The following is a 16,413-nucleotide window of genomic DNA, read 5'->3' as shown; positions in this document are numbered from 1 at the left end:
GCGCTTATAAAATGATCTTGGCACAGTCTTGAGTTTGTGGAAAGGCTACTGGTCCAGCATCAGGGCAAAAGGTAATTTCTTTCAAGATGTTTTAGGTGTTTTCAACGCTATAAACCAAAAGTAACATTTAATGAGTCAGATTAGGTGCATTACTTTTGACTTAGGAGACATTCTCTGCTTTGATGTTCTCAAAGTCGACACAGAATGGCTTTCACAGCCTATTTGACTTTTCTGTTTATTCAAACCAAGTGAAACAGGAGCTGAAGAATAAGAGACATCATCTGAGAAGGGATGCCAGACATTTTTTTTTCTTGGCAATAAAATGCACTGGAAAAATGGTGCTTGGTTAGACCAGAAGTGTACAAAAAAAGTAGGAAGGGTCAGTTCTCATGCTGGGAAATTGCTAAGAAAGGGTTTGGAAAACACTATCAGATATCAGACTATCAGACAAAGCACATCCTCAAAAATAACTTGATTTTGTACACACAATTAAACATATAAGTAGACAGTTGTGCAACAAATAAACTGTTTATTAATCAGCACAAGACATAGCATGACTGTCTTAGATGACTTGAGATGTGATCTTATTAAATGCTTGAGGTAAAAATAGAGTTCTGTTTTGTGTGACCTCAGGAGACACTGATCTGTTTTGCATACCAGACTACAGTACATGATCCCACATCAACAGAGAGATCCAACACAAGTTAGGAAACAGATTTGATGGAACATGTCCTGGCTTTTGAACAGAAGGGAGTGTTTTGAAGATTTGCTCTTGACAGTAACCTGAAGACACAATGGCAATAGATCAGCAGTGTCTTCAGAGAGAGTGGAGAAGATCAAGAGAGGATGAAAACTCGAGCAGCGACAATGGATGGATGGATGCGGGTGAAGAAGTGGAGGATGAGAAGAATCCAGGAGAGGAAGATGAACGGACAGAAGAAAAGGATACGAAGGAGCTGCAAGTAGATGCACGGGAAAGTGAGAAGGATGTTGATGACAACGAAGGATGTAGTGTTAGTTTTCCTTTCATGCCTGCAAACAGTGACAGCGTTTTTGCTATGTATACTAATAATGATAAAGCCAGTGATGAAGAGGATGCCAAAAAAATATGACAACAACAATATTGATGCAGTACGCAATAATAGTTTTCCTGTTAGCAACAATGATTACTTAGTGGATGTGTTTACAAATGATACTAGTGATGATAGTGATAAGTATGATGAGAAAGAGTATAGCGTTGGTTTAGTCCCTGCAATTATAAATACTGATACAACCAGTGATGAAGAGGATGCCAATGAACATGACGAAGATGAATTTAGTATTCGTTTTTCTGTTATGCCTGCAAACAGTGATGGTTTAATTCCTGCATCCACAAAAAGTGATAAAGAGGATGCTGACAAAAAAGATGACAAAAATAATGATGAAGAATATAGTAATAGTTTACCTTCTAAGTCAATGATGACAAGAGTGGATGTAATATACAGGTGGACATTAATGGCAATGAAGAATATATAAAGAATTTAGCTGTTACTTATGCACATGTTGACAGCTTAGCTGCTGTGTGTGGACAAAATAATAAAAGCACTGATAAAGATTACGATAAATACAACAATGATATTGAAAATGACTGTTTTGCTACTGCCTCCATCAGTACCAATGACATTGGTGTTTCTGAAAAAGACTTAACATTTGGAGGTTTAACATTTAGAGATAAAGAGCAGCACATGACGGACTCCAGCTCTGAACAGGAACTGATAAATCAAGAGTTAGAGGAGGAGGAAGATGATGATGATGATGATGATGATGAATATGATGGAAGTAGCAGTTCTGAAGATTCTGAAGATGAGGATTGTGACATTTATCCCAAGAAGCTATACTCTGATCCAGCTTACCCAGGTGTGGTCTTCCAGGCTCTGGAGAACATGATGTTGCATTCGGTCCTCACTGACTTGACCCTCTTCACAGAGGATGGATACCAGTTCCAGGTCCATTCCTTTGTCTTGGCTGCGATCAGTTACCTTATTCAGACCAGACTCAGACAGAACCCCAAACGAGAGCAGTTTATCTCCTTGTGTTTGGCTCCTGAGGTTCATGGTTCTGGGTTAGCAGCAGTGGTGGAGTTCGCCTATACAGGGAACATCGGCATTCTGAACAAAGGAAATATAGAACAGATTTGGTCTGCAGCGGTCAGCCTGGAAGCTCCAAGAATTCTGGAACTCTGCAAAGAGGAGGAAGAGGGAGAAGGAGATGAGGCAAGAGGGAAGAAAGTGGACAGAAAAGAGATTTCTGCTGTGGAACATATGAAAATTAGTCTCCAGCATATCAGACAGTTCTGGACACAGAGAATGGGATGTGACGTGGAGCTTGAAGCGGAAGGAAGAGTGTTTCATGGTAAGACACTTGGAAATATGGCAAATGTTTGAGTTTCCTATGCATGAAGCTAAATGCTGTCTCCATATCATATACATTTATACTTCTCTAGCTCAAAGTATTCATTTTATGCTTTCTGCATTTGCAGAACTGCTTGTAATGTTTTATTTATGTCCCACCTTCGTGAAGCTCACCGGGCACTCCTGGCTGCCAGCAGCGACTACTTTAGAGGCATGTTTACAAGTGGTATGAAGGAGAGCCGACAGGAATTGGTGTCTCTGCTGCTAGTGACGGCTGCCAAGTTTGAAGCCCTCCTACACTACACCTACAGCGGGGCTCTTGCGCTCGGATGGGGCTGTGTGTTTGATCTCACCTGTACATCTCTTCAATTACAGTTTCAGACTGCCTTCTCAATATGCCTTAACTTCCTGCAACAAGAAATAGATGCTTACAGCTGCCTGGATGTAGCATCTTTCGCAGAGTCCTATGGAATGGTGGACTTACTTGCACTGGCCAATGACTATGTCTTGAGGAACTTTAAAGATGTGTCCGTCACTCCAAAGTTCCAAGATCTTCCTGTAGAGAAACTGAAGAAGTACCTTCAAAGTGATTCTCTCTGCGTTCCCTCAGAGTTGCTCGTATTCAGAGCTGTCATGTCTTGGATCGAAGCCTTTCCCAGACAACGGGTGAAACTTGCCAGGGAGCTGATGGGAACTGTCCAGTTTCCCTTAATGACCTTTAAGGAGTTCAAAGAAGTCAAGTCCATAATGTCTTGGCCGAGAATTGGCGCCAAAAAACTATACGATTCTCTCCTTGAGGAGTTCTGTTCCAGTTCTTCAGATGCTCAGTCCAATTTCAGGGCCTATATGCCTAAAGACACTCTAGTCCTGGTTGGGGGTGAGAGGATCACTGATAATTTTGACAAACGTAGACCCTGTAGGGAAATGTGGTTTAGCAATTCTTTGCAGAACCATGTTGGATTGGTGAAGAAAGTAGAGTGGAGAATGCTGGGAACTTTACCTGAGAAACCAAGATTCAGTCATGGAGTTGGGGTAATGAGGGGCAAGCTTTATGTAGTTGGCGGACGGCATTATTACGGCAAAGCTGATACCATGAATTGCACCTACAGGTAAGACGTAACATGAAGCCTCATCTATTTGACCTTGTCCAGGGTTGCCTTCTCATACTGTGGACCTCTTGTTCAATCTTTGAATTAGGTACGATCCCATTCAAAACACTTGGCAAAAGTTGACCGATATGCACGAGAGAAGAGGCAGCTTCACTCTAGTGGTCCTAAATGGTAAAATATATGCTATTGGTGGAGAGAGGGACTCAGAGGTCAATATGCAGACTGTTGAGGTTTACTGCCCCAACACAAATTCTTGGAGGGTAGTAGAGTAAATGAATAGCACAAGAAATGCTTTTTTAATTTCAGGAAGAATCTAAGCATGCATGATCAATATCAGCTTTTATTGGAACAATGTTTCTAGAAAGTAATCATTGGCCAAAAACTACCCATATGTCTGAGTGTTGTTTAAGACCCAAACAACCTTACCCTAAACTTTGATTTGTTTTGGAACCATAGTCAGATTAGGCACCATATTTTTGTTCAAATGAAAAGCCTTTCTGTTTCATTCTCTCCTACTCCAGTTTTGTCCGCCCGTTAGACCAAGCTCTATGCTGTCATGCGGCCAGTGTATGGAATGGCACAATCTTCCTATCGGGAGGCTTTAACAGCCGGTACCAAAGCCTGTCGACCATGACCCTTTACCACCCAGAGCGAGGATCCACTTACATGGCTGAGATGACACATGACAAAGCCCTGCACTGCATGGAGACCCTAGGTGACTGTCTGTACGTGGCGGGAGGGGTTTCGTGCGATGCTGATGGCCATCTGGTAGATCAATTAGCCTGTGAGTTCTATGACCCTGTGGCCAACTCCTGGAGTGCCATTATACCATTCCCAGTGCCTCATGTTGGGTCAGCATCAGCGGTCTTAGAGGGGAAGGTCTACGTAATCGGAGGCTACTGCCAGGAAGACTACAGTGATACCAAAACAGTGCATCGCTATGATCCTGCAACAGAACGCTGGGAGAACATGAGCATAACACCAGGCCCAAACACATACATAGCTGCCTGTGTGCTGCCCATACCTGCTCATCTTAGACAATAAGAGGTGAATACCTTGAATACAATGTAGTGTCCTTAGTTACTGCATTGTACATTATCTACAAGATAAAAAAAAAAAAAAAAACATCTTCTAATTAAAACATGAGGATGGAAACTCTGAGCTGAATTTCAACTTGGGGCAAAAGGCGTTTTCAGAAATGATTTGAACAGGTGATTTGCAAGGGAATGTACAACCCATTGAAAGTCTGGATATATTACTGACATTATGGCATTATCCCAACTCCACATAGGCCTTTTTAAATAAAAGCACTTTGAAATGCCACAGTTATGCACATAGCAATGACACATTCCTGGAAACAAATTATCAATGATTTGGCATCAAAAATCTCTCCTTTTCAATTTTGTTGATCACTTTATTTGTTAGACAAATATTAAATTCTCTGAAGTTTTATGCCAGATTTTATATTTGTTTTGTAGATTGATCCTAGAATAAAGTAAAACAAAGGAAAATAGTTTATTTCTACTTTGTGCATTAATTTAAGTGCATTGTTGTCAACATGTTTTTCATTTTTACAAACTGAAGATCAAACTTACTTTCTATGTGTCACAAATACTGTCAATCAAGCTTAGTTTTTATTTAACCCAGAATATTTATTTGACTGGTGTTTTGTGTGTGTGGATTTGTTAGGCTGCCATCATGAAGTTGCCACCTAGGAACATATTCAATTGAGAAAAATTAAATAAAAAATAAAAGCTTTATATAAAACAATAGAAGTCTATGACAAGTCCCCATTTGGATAGCCAAGTGATGTGCCTGAATGAAAATCAATGTTCCATAGAAGAGTAAAGAGGGAACTCTGGTTTTTGTCTGTATATCTGAAATAGTGACCTTTTAATTACATTTATGCACATTAACACAGTAAAGAAACATGATATATTTTCAGCACTGTTAAACAGTTCTTTCTGAAATTTTACAAAATAACGCACACAGATAAATTATACAGAAGTAGAATCCAGTGGGTAAAGCAGGTAGCCTGTGAAAGTGGAATAGTTGTAGCGTCGATCCACAAAGATCCAGGATCTGATCCACAGCCTCATGTGAACCTCCTCGCCAACATCCAGCTCCATCACGGCTCCATTGGCCATTTGGTCGTTTCTCTCGCCAGAATTATATTCGTATGAAGACACAAATCGTGTCGTGCCTTTAAAGATGCTCAGACCCATATCATGGGAGGAAAACGCGGAGCCTGAGTACCTGAAGTAATACACACCTTTAACAGGTGCTGTGAAGACTCCTGCAACAGAGAAAAGCAAGGATCTCAATACTACAAATTAAACAGTGTTTAAAAATTCAATTATGAAAAATTATGATTTTTTTTTTAATCACAAAATGTCAAACTGAATATGCAGCAACCTGTGATTGGGTCATATGCATTGCCAATGTTGGTTAGGACTTTATCAAAGATGAGCTTGTTCTCTGTACTAAAACGCCCTCGGTTTGTACTCTCTGTAGCTGACATGGATGCAGTAAATGCCACTTTAGGACTCTCTGTGAACGGAAAAAAAAGGTTAGTTTACTTTAAGCAGTCAGTAAATAAAACTAGAAAATGTGATGCCAAATGATAAAGTGGTTGCAAAAACTTTTCTATGTGGTTTCAAACTCATAATAACTCATGCATCGAAATGACGATCTGAAATAAAGCCATGACGACTGTTTCTGTGGTGCTAAAGAGAAGAACAAATCATCTACGGTCTCTGTGCTTCTTATTTGTATAGAGCTACTCTTGGTTAATGATTAAGGATTTGGTGTTTTTAGATGAAAAATTTCTAGAATTGCACAATGATTCAGTCATGATGTTGTTGGCTAACTGCTCAACTCATATCACAATTTCAATGTTTAAATCTTATAAAAGCAGATTAAATTTTCTCTCTTGATGATGACATAAAATATGTTTATGTGCTGTAGGTGGTAGGAATCTGTGATAAAAGCTTGGGTGATTCAGTTAAATCTTTAGACATGCTCTTTCTTAAAGGGGACATCGGATGCCCATTTTCCACAAGTTGGTATGGTTCTTTAGGGTCTTCATGAAATGTCTGCAACATATTTTGGTTAAAATTCCTCAGTAGTGAAAAACAACACCCTTTTTACCTTGGCAAAAACAGCTCTGTTCACAGCGACCCATTTCGGTGCATGTCTCTTTAAATGCTAATGAGCTCTGCTTACCCCACCCCTCTCTTCTGAGAAAGAGGAAAGGCGATTAGCAAATAATCATAAAAATATAAAATGAGGGACTTACTTCTGGAGGTGCAGCTGGATTACGAACAGTGGGTACTGATCCATCCTTGAGTTTCAACTTTTTAGCAAAACCTGCCTTGAATCGTTCCTTGTTCAGAAAGCAGTCTATAGTAAAATGATTTGTGCAGATATAAACGCATTTAGGTAGATCGGAGGGCGCACTCCCTTCAAAAACAAAAGTGATCCACTGCATCTTCAGTGGCTCAGATGCTGGGAGTAAATGACGACTGCTATGTTCATTCTTACATCCAACAACAAAACACCTTTAGTTGTCGAAACAATGGCGGGCTGTTTACAGCTCACTCAGGGCGGGTCTATGATAAAACGGTCGTGTCCGTCAACAGTCGTGGGAGGGGCCTGTGGAAAGTGACGTCACTTTGCCAAGAATCTGTGAACGGCTTGATCTGAGAAAGTGCTTATGATATGTGGGGATTTAAAAAAAAAGCACTGGATGGATTTTTATGATTATAGGGTCTTTGTGTACTGAGGACAACACTGCCAACACACATTTAAGTTCAAACACCATGTAAAAGTGAATTTTGCATCCGATGTCCCCTTTAATAAGTCCACCACCATTCTGAGAAACAAAACATGTATTTTGCAAATATATATAACTGGATGGATCTTTAACCAAAATATTTTTATTTCATCAGAATACACTGCTACTTTTGAACATCCATCAGTGGAGAAACATTATTTTTTTCCACATAATGTTTTAGTTCAGGCCTTTACCAGTTAAATGTGGAAACCATAGACTGTCAAAAAGATGGACGTATCCTATTCCTTCCACAATAGAAAAGTGAAGCCAAAGCATCTCAGTATGGCCGCTGCCATCTTGAGTAAATGACGTCATTTGGAGCCCGAGTCTGCGCAGTAGAGATTTGTTTGGAGCCAGAGTCTGCGCAGTAGTGTCGTGAGGTGGAGTCGGGATATCAAACTACCGCCCAAACTCCCGCAGACCCAATCAACCATAACGCCACGCCCCGTTTTTATAGCATCAAATTACTAACTAAAATCAAACTTATCACAAAAACGAACAATTGAACATATATCAGCGTGATAACAACTACCTTTAATGACCAAAACTATCTTTTGGAAAATTGTATTGGAAGTGTAATTTATTTTTTTATTTTGAATCAAGTCCCATTCGGGTTTATGACCTGTACTGCAGCCAGCCAGCAGGGGGCTATCAAAAAGCCTGAAGCTTCACTTTTCAGGACGTGTGAGGCACACCCGGTGGAAACTAACCAGCCATTAAACCCAGACTAAAGCCTGGCCACCCCACTTGCAAATGTCATTTAATTTCCTTAAATTTTAATATTTCCATCTCTTTAGTTTCACCCCACCCCACTTGCGACAAACAAAAGTCGCTTCCAACAAATTCAAGTCATTTATATTCTCATTAATATTCTTATTTATATGAACATTAAAATATAAGCAACAAATAACATTTTGAACCAGTAATACACAAACAAATTAAAAAAATTTCATACTAAAATACAAGGGTCATTGTATATTTTTACTTTTGAGACAACATTACATTACAGATTTTACAGTTTGGCACTTGTGGATACTTTTGAAACCTAATACATTGACAACATGAAAATTAATACCAACACTTTTAAATCAACATAGCCATAGCATGCTATTGATTTATAAATACACATAACCAGGAACAGAAGTAAACAAAGTTAAAATACTGGTAGGGCCATCATGTAAAACAGGGTACCCTTATTTTGAAAGGAAATGCTGCAGGCCTATTAAAAACACTCAAACAGCGTTCAATGTTGGTGACTTTGAGAGCAACATTTTTACATTTTCAGTTCTGTTGGGTTACAAATCACCAGTAAAAGAGTTTACTTGACACAGAACTAGACAAAAATATTGAGTGTTGTGGCAGTACCATGGTACAGTCAGGAGGTAATACATTAATACGATGGTGATTACCAAATATCAAAGTATTCATAATACATCTATGTTATGGTACATTTGAACTGTGTTCGTGTACTGTTAGTGTTTTGATACTGTTGGAAAATCTCTTAACTGCAGTCCAGAGTTGTTTACAAGCATCAGATGAAGATGAATGTGACGTGACATGTGGCCAAGTAACAACGGCCACAGCCATATCACCCTGCAGCCCAAGACTGGTTGCCCACTCTCTGGTGTGTGGTGAGCGCACTGGCACCGTTGTACTGTGGCTGCCGTCACATCATCCAAGTGGATGCTGCACACTTGTGGTGGTTGAGGAGAGACCCCCCCACATGATTGTAAAGCGCGTTGGGTGTACAACAATACACAATAAAGCGCTATATAAATGCATCATTCATCATTCAACAAATACTTGAAATTTGTGCTCTGCATTTATCCCATCCAAGTGCACACACACCAAACGGTGCGTTCCTAATGGGATATATCGCCCTCCGAAGGGCACTTTGGAGTTAAAACAATCATGGTTGCCATATTGAAGGGTCGTTCCAAACCGAAGTGCTCAAAACTGGCCACTTCAAAGGGCCCTTCGGAATGAAGGGTTTTCCAGTCGGGCTACCAAAATGTATCACCACTCACCATGGGCTACCTTAAATGCAGATCTCCCGCGGGTCCTTAAAAACTCCTAAAGTGAGTTGTATCAAACTTAAGGCCATAAAAAGTTTTAAATACGTTAAATGGTATAAGAAATGTCTTAATTATAATTTCAAGAGGTCTTACAGTTGGGGAAGGAAAGACAAGAGTCGCGAGTATGGCGAGTATATCCAGATTATGGCTGGATGAAACTTCAAAAGGCAATGATGTCATTGAATGAATATGAGTTTATATTTATTATAAACTGCATGTTTCACGTCAAAACCATAATGCGGCGCCCGGATGTCTTTATTTGAATGTATATGAAGGGAACCGACGGTCCTCAGAAACGTGTTGTTGGCCATTTAATTATTATTTTACCTATAATTCCGCATAAAGCAGCGTTTATGAGCACGGAGCTGCTTTGTGTACAGCTGTTACTGGAGAAACCACAATATTTCAGCGCTTCTAAAGCGCCACCTCATGGCAGAGAATTAATTTGCATTTCCAACAAGCCTTTCTTGCGGTTTATGGTCAGATCAATGCAAATATAAACTCATGATTTTTTTACGCAGCAAACACATAGAGTTGTAAATGAGAAAGAAGTTAATGTGCCTCTAAACAATTAAGACAGTAATATTTATACGTTTTAAATTGACAAATTATATACTTGATTTATCCCTTTTCATAAAAATGGTCTAAAGGCTGAAATGCTGTTGTATAAGATTTTTGTTTTTGTGAAAAACTGTATCTGAACTGTAAATCATGCAATTTTATGGCTCAATGCTGTATGTTACCATAGACATTGTCCAACCCCACTCATGATGTGTTCATTTTACTTGTGCAGCTCTTAAAATGGGTCATAAACTGCCTTAAATTTATTTTTAAGAATTCTGCAGATACCCTGTAAATAGTGAAATAAAATTCCTTCCTTCATATTTGTTGATATTTGTGTATTGAAAATATTTTTGATTGACATTTAAACTCCTATCTGATTTTCTATATTAAAAAAAAAAAAAAAAGGTCTTTTTTTATTTGGGCTAGTTAAATAAATTTTCTGGCTACCAAAATCTGAAGAGTACCTGCCCGAAGGGCTACCAGGGATTTAGAAATTTTGCGAGCCCTGCCCTACACCCTTCAAAGCTCTCACTCCGGAGGGTAAAACCTTTGAAGGGATTAGGGCGTAGGGATGAGCCCTTCCGAATGGAACGCAGGGATAGACTGTAAAAAAGATGGATGATGCACCTTCTTCTTCTTCTTCTTCTTCTTTTGGATTTATGGCAGGTTGTGAACCAATTTCATAGGTACATACTGCCACCTACTGTGATGGAGTGTGAAGAGAATGATTAGTTTCGCACATAATCCTCTATTCTGTCCATTAATCATGATGCACCTTCACTTTCTTGCATTGTAGAAAAGCGAAGCTGCCAGTGTCTCAATATGTCACTGACATCTTTCTCTGATTCAGGAAATGAGTCTGCGCCGTAGTGAGCAAAGAGGAGCCGCGGTATCAAGGCTCCGTCCACACTCATTCACAAGCACACACCCCTGAACCTCCTTTCAAGTAGCCGTACTGCTCCAGTTTTGGCTTCACTTTTCAGGATTTGCGTGGCACACTTGACACAACTGGAGGTTCAGTGCCTTGCTCAAGTCGTGGGTATTGAAGGTGGAAAAGAGCTGTTCATTCACTCCCACCACCAACAATTCCTGCCAGTACTGAGATTCGAACCCACAACCTTTGTCTTACAAGTCCGACTCTCTAACCATTAGGCCACGACTGATAGGGATTGCTCAACTGTAAAGATGTGTTCTTCGTCAGTGACATTTAACGGCTAACGATAAGAGACATTTGCAGGTGTGGATTTAATGGATTGTAAGTAAATATCAACTTCATCTATGTTTACGTTATCTGTGTTCAGTATCGTGTAACAACCCATCCAAACAATACCGTGTGTGAAGTGCCGTTATACATTATCGTAATATGAAATTTTTATGTTTAATATAAGAGAATCATTAATTACGACAAGCTCTGTGTGAAAAAACAAATCATACAAGATAGCCAACAAAAGAAATGTCACTTATAAATATATTTACATACTGAAATGTAGCAATCAAATAGTTCTAATTAAAATGGACTATCAAAGACCGTTATTTAAGAGGCTCAGACCTGCTGCCTATACATTCCAAAGCAATCACTTCTGAGTTTACATTTCAGAAGCTCAGCTCCCTATGCAGACAGCAAGGCATCTCACTGGATTTTCAAGTTACACAAATAAAGCTAACAAACATGTGCTCATCTTATTCTCATTTTCTGATGTGATCAGGCAGGGAAAGGAGGCATGCACGTACATCCGTGACGGGACCAGGCATCTTTCCCATGCTCTCCCATCTCTGCGCTACTGGATCATAGCGATGAGTGAGTCTGGCTTCGCTATAGTCCTCCTGGCAATAACCGCCTAGAATATACAGCCTCTCCTCCAGCACGGCAGAGGCCGCGCCGACGTGGGGAACGGGGAGAGGAGTGAACACTGTCCAGATGTCACTTACAGGGTTGTACATCTCACAGACCAGTTGGTCGGTGTAGTACTTATGAAGGTTGCGCACCCCGCCAGCTACGTAGAAACGGTTATTCAGGCTCTCCATGCAGTGCTGAGACCGATCGTGGGTCATCTCAGCGAGGTACGTGGTTCCTCTCTCTGGGTGGTAGAGGAACATGGACACCAGGCATTCGTACTTGCAGTTGAAGCCTCCTGAGATGAAGATCTCGCCTCCCCAGACGGTGGCAGCATGACCGCTCAAGGCTTGGTCCAAAGGATGGCAGAAGCTGATCCATAGGACAGAAAAGTCCATATTTAATAGCTCTATTCAATGACTCATTTGTGTCAGAAGGAGAAACACCTGAGACAAAGCTGAAAGAGGAATATTTTTCTCCAACTCATCGGCCTCATTCAGGACGGTGACGAGTCTGCTTACAAAACTGTCTATTGTAATATACCTGCACATACAATTGTCGATTTATATATTTTTATTCCTTATTTACTTGTTCTATTTTTTATTATCTGTGTTTTTTGTTCTGTCACTGTCATTCTGTTACACTGTGGAAGGTTCTGTCACGAAAACAAATTCCTCGTATGTGTAAACATACCTGGCAATAAAGCTCATAAAGCTCATTCTGATGATGCTCCAAAGAGCATCATTCTTTTAAAAGTATGTTGTCGTGCTCCTAGGAGCCACTAGGTGTCAGTCAGTTCATTCATTCTTTGCATTTCCTTTACATTTTCACAATACACAGGCAGAATTAAGTTAATGATTATGAAGGAATCTTTTAGAAATTAACTTGTCATTTTATCCTATTGTATGGTTTCCACTTACCTCCAGGAATCTGTTTCTGGTGAGTATTTTTCCACACTGTCAAGATTTGTGTTGATGTCTTTGTCTCCTCCGACAGCATACAGGCCGTCTCCACTCACCACCAGCATAAAGTTACTTCTCAGCTCATGAAGGTCTGCCAGTCTTTTCCAGTGGTCTTGCTCAGGGTCGTACCTGTTTATGTAGATGTGTTGTTAGAGAAAGAGAAACACTGAGAACAGGTGAATGAAAAATGTTACAATTACAGGCTGACACTCAGAAAATATATTTATGTATTTTTAGCTAAATTAATATAACTTGACTTAAAGACCCCATTAAATGATTTATTTGACTTAAAAAAATGTTAAGTGTTATAAAATAATTTCTCATTTGCAGCTAGTTTACCTTGAGGTACTAGAATAATGAAATCTAAAACTGAAAAAAAAAATCTAACTATATAGACATAAAAATAGTAATAAAAATGACAAAAACAACAAAATTACTAACACATTAGCTAAAAAAACAACGAAAAAAACAATAATTCAAAATAGTAATCAAAACTATAATGTGATACTAAAATAACACTGACAAACCATGATTTGCTACTTGCTAACTTGTATGACTAATTTATATTTGAGTTCATGTCAACAGACATGGACAACAAGCCACAAAAGTGCACTTGGACTTTCCTGGGGTCTTTAAATATCAATTACTTTACCTGTAAACAGATTTCATGGTGTCAGACTTTGCATAGAAGTGGCAGCCTCCAGCTACATAGAGTTGACCGTCAAGGACCCTGACGCCATGTCTAAATCTGGCCTGATCTGGCATTTCTCCCAGCAATCTCCACTCTATCTCCTTCACGAGGCCTGTTCCACTTCTCAGAGAGTTAGCAAACCAGAGCTGCTTGCTGGGAAGCCGTTGACCCATGTCTGGATGCAGCTCATCACCTCATCACCTTTGGGATGACGTGCACGTTGCCGCGCCACACGGTCAGAGATGCCAAATCCAAACTCTTTTAGTGCTGATTTGTAGAGTTCAACCTCGACTTCTCCACTGTATTCCATGCTCAGGTTCACAGCACGAACCTCTCGAAATTCTCGGAAGGTCATGAATGGAAAACGCACCGCTCGCATGAGCTATTCGGCCTGCGGGAGCCGTTCGGTGGGATCCACTTCCACCCAAGTGACGACTGCGCGGAAAACAGCCAGCTCCGATGGAATGGACAGTGCGTCGCATCGGAGGAACTGCAGAAGCTTCTCGGCCGGGAGGTCCTGAAACTTTGGGGTGGCAGATATTTCTTGGAAGCGCCTGAGGACAAAATCCTCAGCCAGCTCCAGCAAGTCAGCCATCCCGTAGGCCTCTGCGAAAGACACCACATCCAGACAGTTGTGGATGTCCATCTCTTGCTCCAGGAACTTGAGGCAGAGTGAGATGGCGGGCTGAATTTGGAACTGGAGTGAGGTACAGGCGAGTTCGAACACGCAGCCCCATCCGAGCACCAGAGCGCCACTGTAGGCACAGTGCAGGAGGGCCTCGAGCTCAGCGGCTCCCACTAACAGCAGAGACACAGACTCCTACTGGCTCTCCTTCATACCGCTGGTAAACATGCCTCTGAAGTAGTCGCTGCTGGCTGCCAGGAGCACCCTGTGACCTTCATGAGCCAAAGAATTGAGTCAGCACTGTTTAAGGACAATATTGAAACTTATAATTTATTTATTTAAACTTTCATTGTCTTTTTCTGCAGCTTGAGGGCAGCAGTTTACAAAATGGAGGGAAAATGGTTGACATTTTCTTCTGTTCAAATTTCAAAATTTTTAAACATTCAAATTTGAGTAAATGCATGGATGGAATGAGATCAAAAGGTAAAAAATTTCATTTTCTCTACCTCTGTTCTTTGCTTTTAAACGATTGTTGTCTTTTTCTACAGCTCTATAAACCTGACAAAATGGATGGGAAAATGTTTCAAATGTTCGGAACATGCAAATTTAAATAATGAATGGAATGGAAATATTTTTCTACAGCTTGGTAAAAGTCAAAAAAGAAAAGTTTGCCATTTCCTTATGTTCAAATTCAGATTTCAAAACATTCCAATTTGAATAATGGATGGAATGTAATTAAAACGTTTGTGAGGTCACTGACACAACTATCATTTTCTTCTCTTTTATTTAACTATTAATATATTTTTCTACTGCTTGATCAAAGTCAAGCCCAGCAGTTGACAAAATCGAGGAAAAAATTCTAATTCAAAACTTTCACATTTTAATAATGGATACAATGGAATAGAATTACTGTAAAAGCTTTGCGAAGTAACTGACATAACCGTCACATTTTCTCTACCTCTGTTTTTTACACTTGAACTATTGTTGTCTTTTTCCACAGTTTATTAAAAGCTGAGTTGAGCAGTTGACAAAATGGAGGGGGAAAAACACAGTTGTCCATTTCTTCTGTTCAAATTCAAAATTTCAAATGTTCAAAACATTTAGATTTGAATAATGGATGGAATGAAATCAAGAGAAACCAATCAGCAACTATATGGTAACATCCCAGCGACCACCCACAACACTATCATTGTGCTGGCAAGCATCACTCTTTCTTGTGCAAATGGAATCTTTTAATGTGGGTTATCTAGTCATGCTTTGCAGTGTTTGGTGCCTTACCACAGAAAACAGCTCCTTCTGCAACCAGTTCTACATCACATCCCACTCTTTTGGCCCATAAGTCTTGCATGGACTGCAGGTTGACCTTCATTTGCTCTTCTGCTGAGATCTTTGTCAGTTTTTCTTGCTTGTTACCTCCATCTTCCTCCACTTTGACGAGCTCCATGACTCTCTGAGCTCCCAGACTAACAGCTGCAGTCTGGATCTGCGTCATGTTGTCTTTGTTCAGATTGGAGATTGCTCCAGTGTAAGCGAGTTCCACCGCTGCAGCCAGACCAGAACCATTAACCTCAGGACCCAATCTCAGCGAGATCTCCTTCTCATCTCCATCCCTCTCCTGGAGCTTTTGCTGGATGACGGAGCTCACCGCAGCCATGACAAGCGAGTGAACATGGAGGCTCAGTCCATCCTCGGTGCTCAGGATCAGGTCCGTGAGGACGTTTTCCATCTTCATCTCCTCCAGAGTCTGGAAGATCTCACTTGGGTAACTTTGTCTATGGTACCTTTGCAGTGGTTCATCTTCCTCCATATTATCGCCCTCCGTTTCCTTCACCGGCCCTTCTTTCATTCCTATCCTCCTGTCGTTGTAGGACATGATCCATTTAAGCTTCCTGTTCTCCTCCTCAAACTTCTCTCCTCCTTCTTCTATCATCTTTTTCCTGCGCTCTTTTTCTCTTCTCCAGCGTTCCTCCCATTCCATGGGCAGATATTTTCTTGTAAATTCCATGAAAACCAGCCGTCAAGTGCACTGGTGTTCTCGTCTGGGTTTTATTCTTGTTATAGCAATACTTCTACTTATTGTCGTTCTCTGTTTACAGCACTAACTCTTGTCGGCGCTCCTGTACTCTGTATTTCCCTGAAGTCAACAACATGCTAATTATAGGTTCTGGGCCAGTAGATCTCATTTCGATAGACCTGCAGCCTTTACAGAGAGGTCAAAGTCAGCTGCTTTGGGTTCAGATCAGTAGTCACAACTATTCCAAAGTAGTGTTCCTCTTTAGATTAGATTAGATTCAGCATTATTACAAAGTCAATGAAATGAGGCTTGCA

At 40.4% G+C, this 16,413-nt stretch overlaps 2 protein-coding genes and 1 pseudogene across 3 annotated transcripts; 1 reads left to right on the top strand and 2 right to left on the bottom strand.

Annotated features, from left to right (window-relative positions):
• Positions 1–1,485: 1,485 nt before the first annotated feature.
• LOC107657183 (kelch-like protein 33) lies at positions 1,486–4,827 on the top strand. 2 transcript variants are annotated; one of them, XM_016445208.1, is made up of 4 exons: positions 1,486–2,391; positions 2,560–3,499; positions 3,588–3,758; positions 4,021–4,827. In XM_016445208.1, exons 1-4 carry the CDS (start codon positions 1,725–1,727, stop codon positions 4,541–4,543), a joined length of 2,301 nt encoding a protein of 766 aa, XP_016300694.1. In that variant the 5' UTR covers positions 1,486–1,724; the 3' UTR covers positions 4,544–4,827. The 2 variants fall into 2 exon arrangements, with proteins under 2 accessions (XP_016300694.1, XP_016300695.1); XM_016445209.1 differs by lacking the exon at positions 3,588–3,758.
• A 251-nt stretch (positions 4,828–5,078) lies between these two features.
• Positions 5,079–6,047, bottom strand: LOC107657190 (complement C1q-like protein 4). Its single transcript, XM_016445216.1, has 2 exons — positions 5,915–6,047; positions 5,079–5,795 (listed from the first exon to the last, which is right to left on the bottom strand). Exons 1-2 carry the CDS (start codon positions 6,018–6,020, stop codon positions 5,497–5,499), a joined length of 405 nt encoding a protein of 134 aa, XP_016300702.1. The 5' UTR covers positions 6,021–6,047; the 3' UTR covers positions 5,079–5,496.
• Positions 6,048–11,659: 5,612 nt separating this feature from the next.
• Positions 11,660–16,134, bottom strand: LOC107657182 (kelch-like protein 33; annotated as a pseudogene).
• Positions 16,135–16,413: the final 279 nt, after the last annotated feature.

Source organism: Sinocyclocheilus anshuiensis, unplaced genomic scaffold (assembly GCF_001515605.1).
Source record: "Sinocyclocheilus anshuiensis isolate Anshui unplaced genomic scaffold, SAMN03320099.WGS_v1.1 scaffold171, whole genome shotgun sequence".
In the NCBI taxonomy this organism is placed as follows: Eukaryota; Metazoa; Chordata; class Actinopteri; order Cypriniformes; family Cyprinidae; genus Sinocyclocheilus; species Sinocyclocheilus anshuiensis.
Note: the sequence above shows the minus strand (reverse complement) of the source record. Positions and strands in the feature narration are given on the sequence as shown.